This window comes from Telmatherina bonti (assembly GCF_933228915.1).
Source record: "Telmatherina bonti genome assembly, chromosome: 21".
Classification (NCBI taxonomy): Eukaryota; Metazoa; Chordata; class Actinopteri; order Atheriniformes; family Telmatherinidae; genus Telmatherina; species Telmatherina bonti.
The window spans coordinates 4,546,165-4,566,864 of NC_136630.1; the positions used below are offsets into that span (position 1 = coordinate 4,546,165).

The following is a 20,700-nucleotide window of genomic DNA, read 5'->3' on the forward strand; positions in this document are numbered from 1 at the left end:
TGATGGTGGAACAGGAGAACTGGTCCAGCAGGACCACATCCTGATGGTGGAACAGGAGAACTGGTCCAGCAGGACCACATCCTGATGGTGGAACAGGAGAACTGGTCCAGTAGGACCACATCCTGATGGTGGAACAGGAGAACTGGTCCAGCAGGACCACATCCTGATGGTGGAACAGGAGAACTGGTCCAGCAGGACCACGCTGGACCACATCCTGATGGTGGAACAGGAGAACTGGTCCAGCAGGACCACATCCTGATGGTGGAACAGGAGAACTGGTCCAGCAGAACCACATCCTGATGGTGGAACAGGAGAACTGGTCCAGCAGAACCACATCCTGATGGTGGAACAGGAGAACTGGTCCAGCGGGACCACGCTGGACCACATCCTGATGGTGGAACAGGAGAACTGGTCCAGCAGGACCACGCTGGACCACATCCTGATGGTGGAACAGGAGAACTGGTCCAGCAGGACCACGCTGGACCACATCCTGATGGTGGAACAGGAGAACTGGTCCAGCAGGACCACGCTGGACCACATCCTGATGGTGGAACAGGAGAACTGGTCCAGCAGGACCACATCCTGATGGTGGAACAGGAGAACTGGTCCAGTAGGACCACATCCTGATGGTGGAACAGGAGAACTGGTCCAGCAGGACCACATCCTGATGGTGGAACAGGAGAATTGGTCCAGCAGGACCACATCCTGATGGTGGAACAGGAGAACTGGTCCAGTAGGACCACATCCTGATGGTGGAACAGGAGAACTGGTCCAGCAGGACCACATCCTGATGGTGGAACAGGAGAACTGGTCCAGCAGGACCACATCCTGATGGTGGAACAGGAGAACTGGTCCAGTAGGACCACATCCTGATGGTGGAACAGGAGAACTGGTCCAGTAGGACCACATCCTGATGGTGGAACAGGAGAACTGGTCCAGCAGGACCACATCCTGATGGTGGAACAGGAGAACTGGTCCAGCAGGACCACGTCCTGATGGTGGAACAGGAGAACTGGTCCAGCAGGACCACATCCTGATGGTGGAACAGGAGAACTGGTCCAGCAGGACCACGCTGGACCACATCCTGATGGTGGAACAGGAGAACTGGTCCAGCAGGACCACATCCTGATGGTGGAACAGGAGAACTGGTCCAGCAGGACCACATCCTGATGGTGGAACAGGAGAACTGGTCCAGCAGGACCACGTCCTGATGGTGGAACAGGAGAACTGGTCCAGCAGGACCACGCTGGACCACATCCTGATGGTGGAACAGGAGAACTGGTCCAGCTGGACCACATCCTGATGGTGGAACAGGAGAACTGGTCCAGTAGGACCACATCCTGATGGTGGAACAGGAGAACTGGTCCAGTAGGACCACATCCTGATGGTGGAACAGGAGAACTGGTCCAGCAGGACCACATCCTGATGGTGGAACAGGAGAACTGGTCCAGCAGGACCACATCCTGATGGTGGAACAGGAGAACTGGTCTGCTGCAGTCCAGATGTTTCACCAGTACAAACATCTGGAGCATGATGAAACCCAGATTCAGAATGAGCTCAGGTGTGTCGCTAGATGGTAAAATGTCTCCGTTCCACCTGGTTTATGTTCCGCTGTGGATAAAATACAGATTTATTCTGATCCCAGGTGGAGGCGGGGCCACAGGAAACATTCTCCACAAACAGAAATCCTTTATCTTTGCAGCCGTGCTGAGGATGTAAACTCATTAAAGCATCGTTTTCATACGTTTCCCGACTGAGCTGTGGTCGTGACGGATGGAAGCAGCAGTAGACCAACGGGGTGTCACGGCGAGGTCACAGGTGTGTTAGGTGACACTCCTGTCTCAGGTTGCTGCACGTTGGGTCGGGTTTCGCTGGTTGGAACACGCAGTATGACTCTGCATGAATGTCCATTTGTATGTTTTTGTAAAGAATCGTCACATTATTAAAAGTAAATGAAACTCGCTGGAGTTCGACGTCTTGATGCAGATTTGTGATTTTGAGGTCATAACACGTCTCGTCTTGGTGGTTTTCTAGACGTTTGCATGAATAAAAACTGGAAGTATTTTTCTGTCTTTTCATCTTTCTGCCTTAAATCTATAAAAACATTTTGTTTTCATGAAGATTATAAATAATCAGATCTTTTAATCACTTTGTGGCTGTTTTTCATCTTCACGCTCATCTGCTGGTGATTGTTCTGCGTTTCTCTCGTCGTGTTTTCAGTTGTTTTGTAGTTTTTATTGTACTTTTTCTGCCATTTTTGTGCCACTTTGTGGATTTTTGAGCGTTTTTCCAGCCATGGTGATTTTCTTTTGTCCCTTTTTGCTTCTATCACAGATTTGCACCTGCTGTCTGTTTCATGGAGTTCAGTGGTATTTTTTATCTGTGCAAGCAGACTGATATCTTTGTGGTTTGTGTTTTATGTCACTCGGGTCATTTTGCATCTCTTTCTGATTGTTTTCATCACATTTACCCCGTATCTCTTTGTGCTTTAACCTTTTTTATTAATTATTTTCTGTCTTTTTCATGGACAGATTCTCTGTTGCCATTTTTGTGCCTGATTTTGAACTCATTTAATTTTTCTTCTAGTTTTTATGTCATTTTTTGTTTTTTTGTTTTTTTGGAGCAGATGTGGGTCTTTTTAGTTATTATACCTGTTTTTTTGTCTCTTTGTAGCCTTTAGTCATGTTGTATCTGCTTCCTCGTCTTTTTATTGAAGCCATTCTGGTTCATCAACCCAACTGGTTTGGAACATGCAAAATGTTTTTCCATGTTTTGATCCAACACAACAGATTCTGAAGACACTGTTGATGTGAACTAGATCAGAGGGAAATGCATTTAAAAATGCTGTTTTTGCTTCTTTATCATCATATTTGTTTTATAATTTAAGGTTTAGTACGTGTCCCTGACTGGTCTGGTGGACAGATGAACCTGTCTCTGCAGACGATGAAGGCTGTAAGAGGAGCTCCAGGCAGTCTGGTCCTCTTATGTTCCTCTCGGCGGTATCTGCTGTCTGATTGACTCAGAAAAAACCCTCACGGTGCATCTTTTAAAGAGCATGCTGCAGTCAGCATGGCCTGAAGCCAGAACTCTAACACCTAAACGCACCACGACTTCTCCTTTCTGCTGAGTCTCTTCCCAGACAGCAGTCCCCTCTCCTTCCCCAGGACGTTTGCCAAGGTTACCGAGCTGTGAGGGAGGGGGGAGAGGAACCCACACAAAGAGCGAGGCACAGGGAAGGGGGGGTGAGCGGCATGCAGAATGCATGAGACACCAGAGAGGAGAGAGCTGCTGCAGCTCCGAGGAGGATTTCTGCAGGACAGCCTCACATGTTCCGGCTGTGGGACAATAAATTCCTCCTCCGCTGGCCGGGACGAGGACTCAGCTGATAGGACGAAGGAGATGAGGAGGAGGAAGTAGGAGAAGAGGGTCCTGGAGGCTTTCCGGGCAGCAGGAAGGGGCTGGGCTTCTCCCACAATGCTCCGTGCCAGCAGAGACTTTCTCACTGTTGACTCTGACCTGTGGACTTTGTCTTCAGGCTGCAGCGCTTAACGCCGACGCCAGCTGCACGCCGACCTGCTCCAGAGCTGCTCAACATGCGGAGCGCACCAGAGGAGTGGAGGGAGGATGACGGGGCAGAGGTGAAGAATGGAGGAGCAGGAAGGGAGGAGAAGGAGTCCCTGATGATGGAGCTGACCAGGTTGGTGCAGAAGATGGTGAAGGAGAGCAGCTGGTGGGAGAGGAGAGGGCTGGACTGCAGCATCCTGGCAGCGGCGTTCCTCAGTCTGCTGCCTGGTAAATAACTTCATCATGAGTTCCCTCTGCAGGGTTGGAGCGCTGCGCTCAGTCCACAACCTTTTTCTGATCTTCCATTTCCTTCATTCGCTTCTTTTCAGCCTCCTTTCATTTCACATCTTTCTGTCCTGAAAGCAGCTCAAACAGGTCAGACTGAGGTGAAATTCCTTTCAGCCTGTTCTGCAGTCCTCTTTTCATCATTTATTAACCAGCTTTTATCTTCATTTACTCTGAAATACAGTAAAAACTGTTTTTATTCCCATTCTGCAACAGCTCAGATGCAGAAAGTTGTAATTTATCCCTCATTTCTTTTCATTCGGACAGGAAAATGGGAAATATGTGCAGCAGTTCACCGGTTTATGTTCATAAAACAAACAGAAATAAAACTCGAAAGTCAATATTTGTTCTGAGCAGCTTCATTCTTCAGCGCAGTCGGAACCCACGCAGCTCTCCAGGAACTCTTCTTCTGGCTTCTCGGAGGACTTTACAAGTTCTTCTTTGGGTGTTTCTGCTGTTTCTTCAGGTGTCTGTCCAGAAGATTCCACACCGCTTCGGTAACGTGGAGGTCCAGGATCTGAGAGGATCCACCAGTTCTTGTCTCACGTGGCTTTTTCAGTCTGTTTCTCATCCTTATTGATGTCTCCTTGACAGCCACGTTTCCATGGAGACCGTTTCTGATGAGGCTTCGGCCAACAGATGGTCGATCAGCTGAAGGTCCAGATGCGTCTCTCAGGTCTTTGCTGGACTTGTTTGTTTCTTCGTGACTTTCAGACCTGGTTGTTCTGCTACAGAGAGGTCTTTAGTCCTGGAGCGTCTTCTGTTGTCCTTCACTTGTCCTGATGAGTTTTAAAGACACGCTGCACAGCAGAGATCTGCTCAGTTTCCAGCTCTTTGGGAATCAAACTATCTTCTGTGTGTCAGACTGACTTATCTCTGCTGCTACTGAGTCGGGTCCAGTTGGACTTTGGCTCTTTGCTCAGTCGACACAAGACCGGTTCGTCCCTTCAGTTTGGACCTTTTAGTCAGAGATAAAACAAAACTAACTCCTGTAGAAACTGGTCAGGGACCAGGACTGGACTGAAAACACCTGCTGAGAATGTCCAGAGAGAACTGAAGAACTGTTGTCTGAGGCTTCGTTAAGAGATGGCAGGAAAGATGGACTGCTGGAAGGAAGCAGAAAGTCTGGATCAGGACTTCAGAACAGCCATCATCTGCACATGTCTTCACTGCAGCCTCTGCTGAGTCGGAGCTCCAACCCAGCAGAGAGGGAGCGCTTGTTCTCCACACCTCTCAGGTCTGAACATTCAAGGTGTCACGTTTGATGTGGGTCACTCCTGGTCAGGCCCGCCAGGTCCTGTGACTCGTGTCACTCGATCTCTGAGTCGACAGCTTTGAGGTGGACGGCAGGTCACTCAGACGTCCATGCTGCTCTTCCACATGAATCTTTAACTTCTAAACGTTCAGTTTTCCGTATTATTGGGTGAAAAGTCACGTCTGGGCGGAACTTGAGGAGGATCCTGGCCTCGCAAATCTCCGGCCTCCTGACTTATCTCCTGGAAATAAGCTGCAGTGAAACATGAGGCGCGTCATATTAGCAGAGTTTTATTGGGTTGGGGGGGGGGCGTGCAAACCCTGCAGCCAGCAGAGACGTTGTTGTAACCCAGAAGACACCAAACCAGAGGTAAGTTTACTGAATGCTGCAATGTTGCAAGGATTTTTCTTTCTTTTTATTCTTTTGTAATCTTCAGCCTCTTCAGGGATGATGATGGAAGTTGCCTTGGTTGCCATGGTTTCAGAGTATCTTGTGACGGAGCTGAAGGTGAAGCTGGCGATTAGATGAAGTCAAACAAGCAAACTGTTATCTTGACTTCAGAACGGATTATTTTCATTGACATAAACTCTCCTCATGACCCTCAGAAGCTTTTTATTATCTTGATGCAGATACTGAGTGGGGAACGCTTCCTGCAGGACATCAGCGTGTCATTTAAATAGTTTCTGAGACATTTTTCATATGTGCTCACAATCCTGCTGAAGACAACCTGAGTTTTGTCTTCTGTCCATTAAAAGACACCAGGATAAGAATTTTGACTCATCACATTGTAATAAGTCAAAATTTATCGTTTATTCCTTATTTATTTAGGAATTAATAATAAAAATTCCTAAAAAAACAAAAAAAACAAACCTTTTTTGTTGACATTTAGTGGAAGGAAAAATAAAATCAGACTTTTTTTAACCTATTTTTTTCGTGGGTTTGGTCTTTAAGGGTGACAAAGTGAGTGGTGTGAGGTAAAGGTGTCAGATTCAGTCTGATAAATAAATAACTGGACACATCCGGGTGGGAGGGTGATGAAGGAAAATTGAACTGTATAGTAAAGTTCTCCTCTGTGCTTTGTCTTCCTCCAGCCTTCCTCCTGCTGGCGTCCTCTCAGCTGCTGTGGTTCTCATCGGGCCTGCTGCTGATGGGCATGGCCCACGCCATCATCACCGTCAAAGGGACGCATCTGGCCAGCCACGGGGCGCTGAGCGAGTCGCAGGCCTGGGGGAGGTTCTGGGCTGTCTTCTTCATCGAGGTGAGATGTACAGAAATAAACTGAAGGCTGTCGTCCACATGATTGAGGCGAAGCTTTTTCTGGAGTTTGGTTGCAGATCTGCAGCCCTGAATGACAAGCTGCAGCTTTTAAACATGTCTGGATTCATAAATATCTTCTCTGACATGCATCATAATCATAATGAACGACTTTGGACGTCACACACACTATGTAACACACACAGACACACAATCTGTGTAACACACACTGCCGTGTGGAGGTGTCACAACAGGTGTAGATTTTCCATTTAAAAGGATATTTTATATACATTATATATAATAAAATAAATCAAATCAAACTTTATTTCTTGAGCACTTTTCATGCAACGGCAACACAAAGTGCTTTACAAGATCAAATCAAGTCATAAGGATTAAAACAAAGTAGATAACAAGACATTTAAAAACAATAAAGACACAAGCTCTTTCCACACACTCACACACACAAGGACAGAGAGCAAACACCACCCTCCCCCCACCCCCACATTTCCCAAAATACATCATTCCCTGAATACTGTCTCTTTAAACGAACGCGGTTTAATAAAACAAAACATTAAGTGATAAAAACTCTGACTTGGTGCTGATGTGAGGAAACAATACCTCGAGATCCATCCACACCAGGAGCAAGTCCCCCGCATGCTCATAGGGGCCGCTGCCACAGCAACCGCACACCTCCCAGGCAGCCAACGGCCCACCCCGCAGCCATAAAGCTGCAGTGCAGGACCCCGCACCACCCAAACAGCAGCGGTCGTCATGACAACAGCCCCCAGACCAAACAGGCAGGGCCCCCAGCGTGCTGGATTCCCATAAGGAAAACACTGGAGTTAAAAACAGATGTTAAATAACCTTTAGAAACAGTAAGAAGAAATAAGAGCAACAATAATAAAAATACATAAAAGGACTTCACAATAATGTGCTAAAAATAAGAAATCAAATGAAATAATTTAAAAAATAAATGAAATAATAAATTAAGAAAATAAGGATAGGAAAATAAAATAAAATTCAGTTAATGCTAAGCTAAAAAGGTCTTGAGCCTCTTAAAAACATCAACAGTCTCTGTACAGACAATATACTGATGCATCACTGGTGTCAGGAGACCGTTAATGTCCTGATGTGGAGTTTGTGTTGCTTTTTTACTTCCAGTTGTCTGTTTTATTTTGTAGCTTTCCGTGTTTAGTTCCCTCGTGTCACGTTTCCTGTTTTGCCAGCCGTTTGTTAGTTCACCTGGTTTCAGTCCGTCCATTCGATCCACCTGCTTCTTGTTCTGTGACTGGATTCATACCACGTGCTTTCTCTTCTCAGCTCTGGTTCGTTGTCTGTAGTCGCCTGTAACGTCTCCGTGCTGTCCTCCTCAGTTTGTATTGAGGAATAAATCCTATTCCTGTGTTTAGTCTGGCTCCTGCCTCTCACCTCCACTCACCGTGACGGCTCATGCATTAAAAACTGAGTCCACAGCATGATTTAGCAGCTTGTAGAACCTCAGCAGCTTTAGGTGTTTTTTATGATTTCTCACATTGTTGGAGGAGTTCTGATCCACTCTTCTGTCCAACGTCGCTTCACTGACGTTTGTTTCCGTCTGAAGCTCATGAACAAAACCACGATCGACTAACGGTGTTCAGACTTTTCTTTAGTTTTTAACCAACAACTCAGATGTTTGCCAGAAACAACAGACCTATATGTTTTATCACCTTCTCCTAGGAGATTACCTTTTTATCTGTCATCACCTCCCATGATCCAGATCAGCATCCGGATGCAGGAATGTTGTGAAGGATTCTTCCTCATTGTGAGATAAAATCATTTTCATTATATCTGTATAGAACTCCACAATAACTGTTGAGAAAATCCAGAAGTTCCCAACAGGTTTTCCAAGATATCAGAGATAGATGTGGATCCCGGCAACATCCTGGATACTGCCATCCAGAACAGGAACAACATCCTGGATACTACCATCCAAAACAGGACCAACATTCCGGATACTACCATCCAGAACAGGAACAACATTCTGGATACTACCATCCAGAACAGGAACAACATTCTGGATACTACCATCCAGAACAGGACTAACATTCTGGATACTACCATCCAGAACAGGACTAACATCCTGGATACTACCATCCAAAACAGGACCAACATTCCGGATACTACCATCCAGAACAGGAACAACATTCCGGATACTACCATCCAGAACAGGAACAACATTCCGGATACTACCATCCAGAACAGGAACAACATTCCGGATACTACCATCCAGAACAGGAACAACATTCTGGATACTACCATCCAGAACAGGAACAACATTCTGGATACTACCATCCAGAACAGGAACAACATTCCGGATACTACCATCCAGAACAGGAACAACATCCTGGATGCTACCATCCAGAACAGGAACAACATTCTGGATGCTACCATCCAGAACAGGAACAACATTCTGGATACTACCATCCAAAACAGGACCAACATTCTGGATACTACCATCCAAAACAGGACCAACATTCTGGATACTACCATCCAGAACAGGAACAACATTCTGGATACTACCATCCAGAACAGGAACAACATTCTGGATACTACCATCCAGAACAGGAACAACATTCTGGATACTACCATCCAGAACAGGAACAACATTCTGGATACTACCATCCAGAACAGGAACAACATTCTGGATACTACCATCCAGAACAGGAACAACATTCTGGATACTACCATCCAGAACAGGAACAACATTCTGGATACTACCATCCAGAACAGGAACAACATTCTGGATACTACCATCCAGAACAGGAACAACATTCTGGATACTACCATCCAGAACAGGAACAACATTCTGGATACTACCAGCCAGAACAGGAACAACATTCTGGATACTACCAGCCAGAACAGGAACAACATTCTGGATACTACCAGCCAGAACAGGAACAACATTCTGGATACTACCAGCCAGAACAGGAACAACATTCTGGATACTACCAGCCAGAACAGGAACAACATTCTGGATACTACCAGCCAGAACAGGAACAACATTCTGGATACTACCAGCCAGAACAGGAACAACATTCTGGATACTACCAGCCAGAACAGGAACAACATTCTGGATACTACCAGCCAGAACAGGAACAACATTCTGGATACTACCAGCCAGAACAGGAACAACATTCTGGATACTACCAGCCAGAACAGGAACAACATTCTGGATACTACCAGCCAGAACAGGAACAACATTCTGGATACTACCAGCCAGAACAGGAACAACATTCTGGATACTACCAGCCAGAACAGGAACAACATTCTGGATACTACCAGCCAGAACAGGAACAACATTCCGGATACTACCAGCCAGAACAGGAACAACATCCTGGATACTACCAGCCAGAACAGGAACAACATCCTGGATACTACCAGCCAGAACAGGAACAACATCCTGGATGCTACCAGCCAGAACAGGAACAACATCCTGGATGCTACCAGCCAGAACAGGAACAACATCCTGGATGCTACCAGCCAGAACAGGAACAACATTCTGGATGCTACCAGCCAGAACAGGAACAACATTCTGGATGCTACCAGCCAGAACAGGAACAACATTCTGGATGCTACCAGCCAGAACAGGAACAACATTCTGGATGCTACCAGCCAGAACAGGAACAACATTCTGGATGCTACCAGCCAGAACAGGAATAACATTCTGGATGCTACCAGCCAGAACAGGAACAACATTCTGGATGCTACCAGCCAGAACAGGAACAACATTCTGGATGCTACCAGCCAGAACAGGAACAACATTCTGGATGCTACCAGCCAGAACAGGAACAACATTCTGGATGCTACCAGCCAGAACAGGAACAACATTCTGGATGCTACCAGCCAGAACAGGAACAACAGTCCGGATGCTACCAGCCAGAACAGGAACAACAGTCTGGATGCTACCAGCCAGAACAGGAACAACAGTCTGGATGCTACCAGCCAGAACAGGAACAACAGTCTGGATGCTACCAGCCAGAACAGGAACAACAGTCTGGATGCTACCAGCCAGAACAGGAACAACAGTCTGGATGCTACCAGCCAGAACAGGAACAACAGTCTGGATGCTACCAGCCAGAACAGGAACAACAGTCTGGATGCTACCAGCCAGAACAGGAACAACAGTCTGGATGCTACCAGCCAGAACAGGAACAACAGTCTGGATGCTACCAGCCAGAACAGGAACAACAGTCTGGATGCTACCAGCCAGAACAGGAACAACAGTCTGGATGCTACCAGCCAGAACAGGAACAACAGTCTGGATGCTACCAGCCAGAACAGGAACAACAGTCTGGATGCTACCAGCCAGAACAGGAACAACAGTCTGGATGCTACCAGCCAGAACAGGAACAACAGTCTGGATGCTACCAGCCAGAACAGGAACAACAGTCTGGATGCTACCAGCCAGAACAGGAACAACATTCTGGATGCTACCATCCAGAAACGGAACAACATTCTGGATGCTACCATCCAGAAACGGAACAACATTCTGGATGCTACCATCCAGAAACGGAACAACATTCTGGATGCTACCATCCAGAAACGGAACAACATTCTGGATGCTACCATCCAGAAACGGAACAACATTCTGGATGCTACCATCCAGAACAGGAACAACATTCTGGATGCTACCATCCAGAACAGGAACAACATTCTGGATGCTACCATCCAGAACAGGAACAACATTCTGGATGCTACCATCCAGAACAGGAACAACATTCTGGATGCTACCATCCAGAACAGGAACAACATTCTGGATGCTACCATCCAGAACAGGAACAACATTCTGGATGCTACCATCCAGAACAGGAACAACATCCTGGATGCTACCATCCAGAACAGGAACAACATCCTGGATGCTACCATCCAGAAACGGAACAACATTCTGGATGCTACCATCCAGAACAGGAACAACATTCTGGATGCTACCATCCAGAACAGGAACAACATTCTGGATGCTACCATCCAGAAACGGAACAACATTCTGGATGCTACCATCCAGAAACGGAACAACATTCTGGATGCTACCATCCAGAAACGGAACAACATTCTGGATGCTACCATCCAGAAACGGAACAACATTCTGGATGCTACCATCCAGAACAGGAACAACATTCTGGATGCTACCATCCAGAACAGGAACAACATTCTGGATGCTACCATCCAGAACAGGAACAACATTCTGGATGCTACCATCCAGAACAGGAACAACATTCTGGATGCTACCATCCAGAACAGGAACAACATTCTGGATGCTACCATCCAGAACAGGAACAACATTCTGGATGCTACCATCCAGAACAGGAACAACATTCTGGATGCTACCATCCAGAACAGGAACAACATTCTGGATGCTACCATCCAGAACAGGAACAACATTCTGGATGCTACCATCCAGAACAGGAACAACATCCTGGATGCTACCATCCAGAACAGGAACAACATCCTGGATGCTACCATCCAGAACAGGAACAACATCCTGGATGCTACCATCCAGAACAGGAACAACATTCCGGATGCTACCATCCAGAACAGGAACAACATCCTGGATGCTACCATCCAGAACAGGAACAACATCCTGGATGCTACCATCCAGAACAGGAACAACATCCTGGATGCTACCATCCAGAACAGGAACAACATCCTGGATGCTACCATCCAGAACAGGAACAACATCCTGGATACTACCATCCAGACCAGGAACAACATCCTGGATACTACCATCCAGACCAGGAACAACATCCTGGATACCAACATCCAAAACAGGAACAACATCCTGGATACCAACATCCAAAACAGGAACAACATCCTGGATACCAACATCCAAAACAGGAACAACATCCTGGATACCAACATCCAGAACAGGAACAACATCCTGGATACCAACATCCAGAACAGGAACAACAGTCCGGATGCTACCATCCAGAACAGGAACAACAGTCCGGATGCTACCATCCAGAACAGGAACAACAGTCCGGATGCTACCATCCAGAACAGGAACAACATTCTGGATGCTACCATCCAGAACAGGAACAACATTCTGGATGCTACCATCCAGAACAGGAACAACATTCTGGATGCTACCATCCAGAACAGGAACAACATTCTGGATGCTACCATCCAGAACAGGACCAACATTCTGGATGCTACCATCCAGAACAGGACCAACATTCTGGATGCTACCATCCAGAACAGGACCAACATTCTGGATGCTACCATCCAGAAACGGAACAACATTCTGGATGCTACCATCCAGAAACGGAACAACATTCTGGATGCTACCATCCAGAAACGGAACAACATTCTGGATGCTACCATCCAGAAACGGAACAACATTCTGGATGCTACCATCCAGAAACGGAACAACATTCTGGATGCTACCATCCAGAAACGGAACAACATTCTGGATGCTACCATCCAGAAACGGAACAACATTCTGGATGCTACCATCCAGAACAGGAACAACATTCTGGATGCTACCATCCAGAAACGGAACAACATTCTGGATGCTACCATCCAGAAACGGAACAACATTCTGGATGCTACCATCCAGAAACGGAACAACATTCTGGATGCTACCATCCAGAACAGGAACAACATTCTGGATGCTACCATCCAGAACAGGAACAACATTCTGGATGCTACCATCCAGAACAGGAACAACATTCTGGATGCTACCATCCAGAACAGGAACAACATTCTGGATGCTACCATCCAGAACAGGAACAACATTCTGGATGCTACCATCCAGAACAGGAACAACATTCTGGATACCAACATCCAAAACAGGAACAACATCCTGGATACCAACATCCAAAACAGGAACAACATCCTGGATACCAACATCCAAAACAGGAACAACATCCTGGATACCAACATCCAGAACAGGAACAACATCCTGGATACCAACATCCAGAACAGGAACAACATCCTGGATACCAACATCCAGAACAGGAACAACAGTCCGGATGCTACCATCCAGAACAGGAACAACAGTCCGGATGCTACCATCCAGATCAGGAACAACAGTCCGGATGCTACCATCCAGAACAGGAACAACAGTCCGGATGCTACCATCCAGAACAGGAACAACAGTCCGGATGCTACCATCCAGAACAGGAACAACAGTCCGGATGCTACCATCCAGAACAGGAACAACAGTCCGGATGCTACCATCCAGAACAGGAACAACAGTCCGGATGCTACCATCCAGAACAGGAACAACATTCTGGATGCTACCATCCAGAACAGGAACAACATTCTGGATGCTACCATCCAGAACAGGACCAACATTCTGGATGCTACCATCCAGAACAGGACCAACATTCTGGATGCTACCATCCAGAACAGGACCAACATTCTGGATGCTACCATCCAGAACAGGACCAACATTCTGGATGCTACCATCCAGAACAGGACCAACATTCTGGATGCTACCATCCAGAACAGGACCAACATTCTGGATGCTACCATCCAGAACAGGAACAACCTTCTGGATTGTACCATCCAGAACAGGAACAACCTTCTGGATTGTACCATCCAGAACAGGAACAACCTTCTGGATACTGCCATCCAGAACAGGAACAACTTTTCATCACTGCAAGAGAACAAACATGTAACAAACATCACAATATAGTCAATACACTGTGGATCCATGATCAATAGATCTGGAATCTGATGATAGATCCATATAAAATGACTCGAACAGACTGGAAATGACTAGATGGGTGGAATCCAGCTGGTCTACGCTCTCCAAGTGGTCTGTATTACTCAACATAAACTGGAGTCACCATAATTTAATCATATATATGAGCAGCAGAACCTTCGTCTCGAATATTTTCCAACCACTCCTTATGAGAACATAAAGATTTTACATAAAATGAATCTTAAGCTGTCACAGTTGAAAATAATCCTTTTTAAAATTCCCATGTCAACAATTCCTTCCAGATCAATTCTGAAATTTACTGGAATCGAAGTTAGTAAACTGTAAAAATCCTCCCAGCAGTTTACGTGAAAACTTGCTATGAAACAGACGGAATGATGGATAGATAAACAAACGGAGGGATAAACGCAGCAAAAACATGATTAAAAAAAAAAAAGTGAAAGTTGTGCATTTGGAGGTATTTTGTATTAAACATTCATCATGCCTGTAAAGTCTGTGATGTAGCATCTTTGGACGTGTGGACGTCTGGACGATTGGACGCCTGGTCGTCTGGTCGTCTGGACGCCCGGTGGCGTGGACGCCCGGTGGCGTGGACGCCCGGTCGTCTGGACGCCCGGTCGTCTGGTCGTCCACGTCTAGGACGACTGGCAGCTGTCCTGGATGTTATCTGCCTGTAAATAGTCTTCCTCTCTGTAGAACCACGGACTCCTGATTGTTTGAGAATGAGCTGAAAACCCTTCCCAGACTGATGAGACGCATCCTTCTCTCAGATCATTTCTGATGTCTTTCCTCCTCGGCATTGTGTTAACAGACGCCTGAATGCTGCAGAGCAACAATCTGCAGGAACAGATCATGATCATCAGCATTAGACGGATAAAGTGCTTCTGCGTTTCGGCTGAAGAAGAGACGACGGTTTAGTTCTGATACGCAGAACATTGAGAGTCACAGACTTTATTTCCGCTTTCTGTCGCCGTAAGGAAGAGAACCGGATTCATAGATCGTTTCAGTCCGACAGAGACCCTCAACATGTGGTGGTTGATTCACATCTTCCTGTCAAGGCTGGGCTGTTACCATGGCGACAAGTCCCACCTCAGCCGAAGACAAATGACTGCGACTGGGAGAGTGAAGAGAATGCTGTTAAATGACCTTCGTTAACCCAAGAAAAATCGGTTCACTGACCTGCAGAAACAGATGTTTACTGAACAGGCTGCTGTTGACTAAAGCAAGATGTCCTCATTGCTTTCTTTGACCTTTGACTTCTGCCAGCTCTTCCACAAACCCTGCAGCTTGCGGAAGATGGATGTTCCTGTTGCACCGCTGTAACGTCTGTTCTTCTGTCTGGAAACATGTCTCAGGTCTGCGGCTCCTTCTCGGCTCAAGCCGGCGTCCACGGCCACATCAAGATGCATCACGCCCACACCAACGTCATCGGACTGGGCGACTCCAGCGTGTGGAAGGTCCCCTTCCTGCCCCGCATTGTCTACCTGTTTGTTGCCCCCCTGGCTGTGCCCGTCATCACTCCGCTGGTGGCCCTCGGTGAGACACACCGACTCGTTCTGAGCTTCCTGAAATACTTCTACGTTAACTGTAACGATCAGCGTTAGGTTCAGACGGAGCTCCTCAGGGCTCCGTTACGTCAGCAGGATGAGTTCTCATGCATGTGGTGCCTTCTGGTTTCTTTGCAGCTCAGCTCAGCGGGCATCCTTTCATCCTGGTGGTTCGGACGGTGCTACTGGTAACACTGGGAATGTACTCGCAGTACTGGCTGCTCATCAACGTCTCCGGGTTCAGGTCGGCCTTCAGCGCCCTGCTCTGCATGCTGGTGTGCAGAGCCATGTTCTCGGTGCCGTACATCCACGTCAACATTTTCCAGGTGAGAACGCAACATAAAGCCCAGAACAGGTCCGAAATATCAGGAGACCTGAACGGACTTCAGACTTTTTATCTTTGAAACTTCATCGATGATCAATTAACCCTTTGATGCACTGAAATGAAAGGCTTTTCTCATTTATGTAGGTGTTTATGGTAAATGAAATGAAAAATACTGTATTAATCCCCAAAGGGAAATTCAATCAATATATTATTATTTATGTTTATTATTAATATAATTATTATTATTTAATAATTATATTATTATTATATTATTTATATTTTATTATTATTATATTATTATACTGTATTATATTATCAATATCATTAATTATATTAAGATTATTATTTACAGTATATTCATCATATATATATATATATATATATATATATATATATATATATATATATATATATATGACAACATATTGTCTTACAATTATATTATACTATATCATTTTAAAATTCAGAAAACATCACAGTGTATGTGTGTCATAGTAATTAATAGAAGAACTCCTGCATCAGAGGGGTAAACTTTGTCACTCATAATGTTTCCCGGACGTTAAATCTACATGTTTCCCTGACGTTTCGCTCTCAGCCGTAATTCTGCATCCAGGCAACACAGAATTTAGTCCTAATAATGAAAGAAGCTGTTTTTATGCTGAGTAGTAAACTGAGTCCATGCAGATTTACCAGTCATTCCCGACTTACTTTCCCTGACGACCCCCTTTGTGCCAAAAAGCCGTGACTCCCTCGAGCCCTCCGTGTTGAAACCACTCTTGGTTTTATGATTCGCTGCTTCTCACCATAAACGATGTGCTCTGCCTCTTTCCTGGCTTTGATGAACATTTAGCCTTCCTTTCTTGTTTTATTCATAAATAAAGGCCAATTACCTGCTCTTTGGCATCTCGTAGTCTCATTAACGAAACGGTGCATTCCTGGTTCCTTATGGATGAACAGGATCTAAACGTCTACAAACATGAAACCAGACTCATCCTGGTTCTGCCATCAGGCAGGAGATGCATGACAACCGGACACACCGCTTGTTGTGCAGTACGTCCCAGGAGCGTACTTTTTCTTTTCAGCATTTTTAACTTTTGTTTTTTATTTGTTTCCATCACTAAGTATTTATTCTGCTGCACCTTTACTTTTTCTTCCTCTTTTTAAGCCCCTTTTAAAGGCTCCCCTCCACAGCTGCAAGGCTGTGATGCTAACCACTTCTGCTGGCTCTTTTATGTTAGCTTAACTGGTCACTTTAAACTCTGTAGGAATAAATGTGGGCGTGATGGTTGGTTGTGTTTCTGTGTCGACCCTGCGATGGACCGACAGCCTGTCCAAGGCGTACCTGCTGAGAGACTCCACCTCCTCCGCCAGTTGGGCTAAACGCTACAGAAAATGAATAAATGGATGGTTCTGAACAGTCAAGGACCCCTTCTGCTCTTTAGGGAACCCCTTTGGAGTCCAGGGGCCATAGGTTGGGAACCACTGCTGTACCGCTGTTGTTTGTATTTCATTACTCAGGTGGGAACACGGTTGCCGTTTGGTTCGTATGTTTGTCAGCAGATCTCTCAGAAACTTAAAAGATTTGTTTGAAACTGACTAAATCCGGATCAGGATCCAGGACCAGTTTGTTTAACTTTTCAGATGTTTGCAGCCTACATCTGTGAATATAAAAAGACATAAGTTGTAACCATGTAGTTTTATCTGTTTATATATGTTGTTTTTAACATTTAAGTCAAATCATGAACATTTATTTTTCCAGCTATCTCACATGAGCATTTGTGGCCAAACATAATATACAGAGACAGAGACATGTTCCTCTGGGTGAAGTGGTTCCTCGTCCTGATAGTAGTCTATACATTCTGTAATCATGAACAATAAGAAATATAGTTAGACCCCTCAGTTTACTGTAAATCTGTAAAAACTGATGAAACTAATGAAGTTGTTAATTTCCTATATTTCGTAGCTTCTTCTCCCGGCTCCCCTCCTCCCCCTCCAGCAGCGCATACCTGATAGCCACACCCTGCATATAAACAGCGTGTTAGGATGAAAATACAAAGTAGTGAAGAAGAAACTCGGAAGGTAAACGTGGCTGAGAAAATGCAGGAAGGATTTCCCGACCCGGCTCGGTTTATTTGCCTCCTCCTGCTAAACAGCCGAGAAAGAGAAAATCATTGGTGGAAAAAGCTGCAAATAAAAAAACACTCGTAGACCTCCAACACGGCCTTTAAAAAGTTCCAAACGGTGATCCGGATCACCAACAAAATAAAATCAGTTCTTTCATTTTACATTTCCAACAACTCCTGAACATTTAATTAAAATCCGTCCAGAACTTTTTGAGTCATCTTGAACACAAACAGATAAACAAATAAAAGCCAGTAAAAACATAACCTCCTTGGCGGAGGTAAGAAAAAAGCCTCGGATCACGCAAGGAGCACAACCAGAGGGGGAGGGGCCAAGACAGGAGGAGGAGCCAAGACAGGGCGCCACTTTCACATCTCGCTAGCTCCCCAACATCACCTACCCCAGCTTTAAGTAATTTCTACCTGTTTTACATTCATTCTTTTGGATTTCGGACAGAAAAAAAGAAAATTTTTGATGCGTGTTTTAACTCTCTTTGATGTTCTCGTGTTCTTTTCATGCAAACGGTCACGAGTGTGTTCCCTGTAGCGGCCCCTCTGAGGAACTCCAGCTGAATGCCGCTTTGTGCTCCTGTCTGCAAACTAAAGCGGTGAAAAGAAGAATTCCTCCGTGATTTTCCCAGAAGGACTCCTGCAGGTCATTGTGCATTGTTCCGATCAAAGTGTGTAAAGAGGATTAGAAAGCGCAGGTTTTCTGACAGGCTCTAACAGGAGAATGTTTGCTTTGACTCGGGGGGGTCGGAGAAGAAACCTGTTCTCCTTCAGTCCCCCGGGTCTCCTGGTGCTGATGTTGGCCCGTGTCCCATTTTCCACCCTGAACCCGGAGCTTTGCACCTCATGTTTGAGCCGGGTGACCTTTCCTTCTGATCCTGCAGAAAGGCTTTCCTCGCACTGAAAGCTGCAGCAGATTTCTTGGTTTTTTCGGCTCATTGGTGCCAAACTGATTCAGGAATTCGTGGAATTGGAGGAGCAGTCCCACCGCTCCTGGTTCACTGTGTTCCAGTTGCTTTGTGTAAATACAAACAAACAGCTTCATCTGGAAGCTGATGCTGTTCACTGCATGTGGCCACACAAAACATTTACACAGGTGGATGCATAAAATAGCAGAATTTATTAAACAAAAGGTTATTACACTGTATTAAAACACACTTTGCACAATTTTCAATGTTCTTTAAAAGAAATAACATTTTACTAATTAGCTAACTTTTTCTGTCTCGTACAAATTACATGAATATCATTAATTTTATTTCATGTTAAACAGTTCAGAATGCTTCATTTGTTTATTTATTTTGTTTTAATTTTTGCAAAATGCTTTATTTAGAAATTGGTTTTGCAGTGAGATAGCTTTCATCAACACAAACTCTGAAACAAAACACGGAACAACCGGAGAAGAAGCTCCACAGATCAGGCAAAGAGCAGAAAGACAAAGCGGCAGCTAGAAGACGTGATTCTGAACATTGTTGAGAGATATTTAATGTGTGATTGCAGCACATCGGTCTGCCAATGTTCTCTCCAACCCGACGACCAAAAAGGATTTACCAGATGACCCACGGGGTCCTGAACCTACCGCGAAACCCTCTGCTGGACTGGACGTTCGGACACTCGCTGATCAACTGCCACGTGGAGCACCATCTCTTCCCCTTTCTGTCGGACAACATGTGCTTAAAGGTCAGCTTCTCGCTTTTATTCTCACCTCTTTTTAGACTAAATGTAAACAAACAAGCTCATATCCTCATAAACTAAAGAATACCATCAAAGTTTATAAAACTATCTTTAATTTTTCACTCTGTTCAGACATTAAACTGTCCTGATACATTGTTTTGCATCCGTCAGGTGAAGCCGATCGTTTCCAAATACCTGACCGAGAAGCAGCTTCCGTACCAGGAGGACAGCTACCTGTCTCGTCTCCACCTCTTCTTCCATAAATACCAGGAACTGATGGTGTTTGCTCCGTCCATCACAGAGCTGGTGGGGGTGCAGTGATGGAGGGAGGATGTCTGAACACATGACTCTAAAGCACAATCATTCCTGCTGATGCAGAAAGATGCTGAAGTCTCGCAGCCTCCGCTGTGCAGCGTGAAAGCTCTAACAACCAACAACCTTTAGCTAAATCAAGTTATAGCTGCAGAATTAACTGAATAAATGCTTTAATTTTGAGTAGCACAAAGATAAACCAAAAGCTGACCTGATTGTTCTGATTTGTGAGCTTTTCCTCCCTCTGGTGGTTGCCAGGGCAACGGTGACCCCACTGGGAAGGCGGTGTCCATCAGAGGGATGGTACGGAAGCTGGGAGCGGCCACGCTTTGCCTTTTTTAGAGCAGTTTCCTCAAGATAGCAGAATGATTTGTCTCTTTATCTGGAGAAAACATTTTCATTACTAAAAGACAAAATAAATGTTTAAACCGTAAACTAACTTCAAAGTTATGATCCAATGCAACACCAATAAAACAAACTGATCGTTTTCAGTTTCATCTCAATCAATTTCTCATCCCAAACAAAGTTATAGAAAGTTATTATTTCATGGAAACGCACATTTCCAGAGATAAGTAGAAAAAGTAACTCGTCATGTCCTGAAAATAAGTTTGTTTTCTCTTAATAATGCAGTAATTAACTCCTGATTCTGATATAAT

The 20,700-nt window shown here is 45.3% G+C and overlaps 1 protein-coding gene across 1 annotated transcript; it reads left to right on the forward strand.

Moving 5' to 3' along the window:
• The first annotated feature begins 3,324 nt into the window (after window positions 1-3,324).
• Window positions 3,325-20,469, forward strand: fads6 (fatty acid desaturase 6). The gene is made up of 6 exons (XM_079261263.1): window positions 3,325-3,792; window positions 6,196-6,362; window positions 15,416-15,596; window positions 15,746-15,933; window positions 19,559-19,738; window positions 19,904-20,469. The coding sequence occupies exons 1-6, from the start codon at window positions 3,594-3,596 to the stop codon at window positions 20,051-20,053; spliced, it is 1,065 nt and encodes a 354-aa protein (XP_079117389.1). The 5' UTR covers window positions 3,325-3,593; the 3' UTR covers window positions 20,054-20,469.
• The last annotated feature ends 231 nt before the right edge of the window (window positions 20,470-20,700 follow it).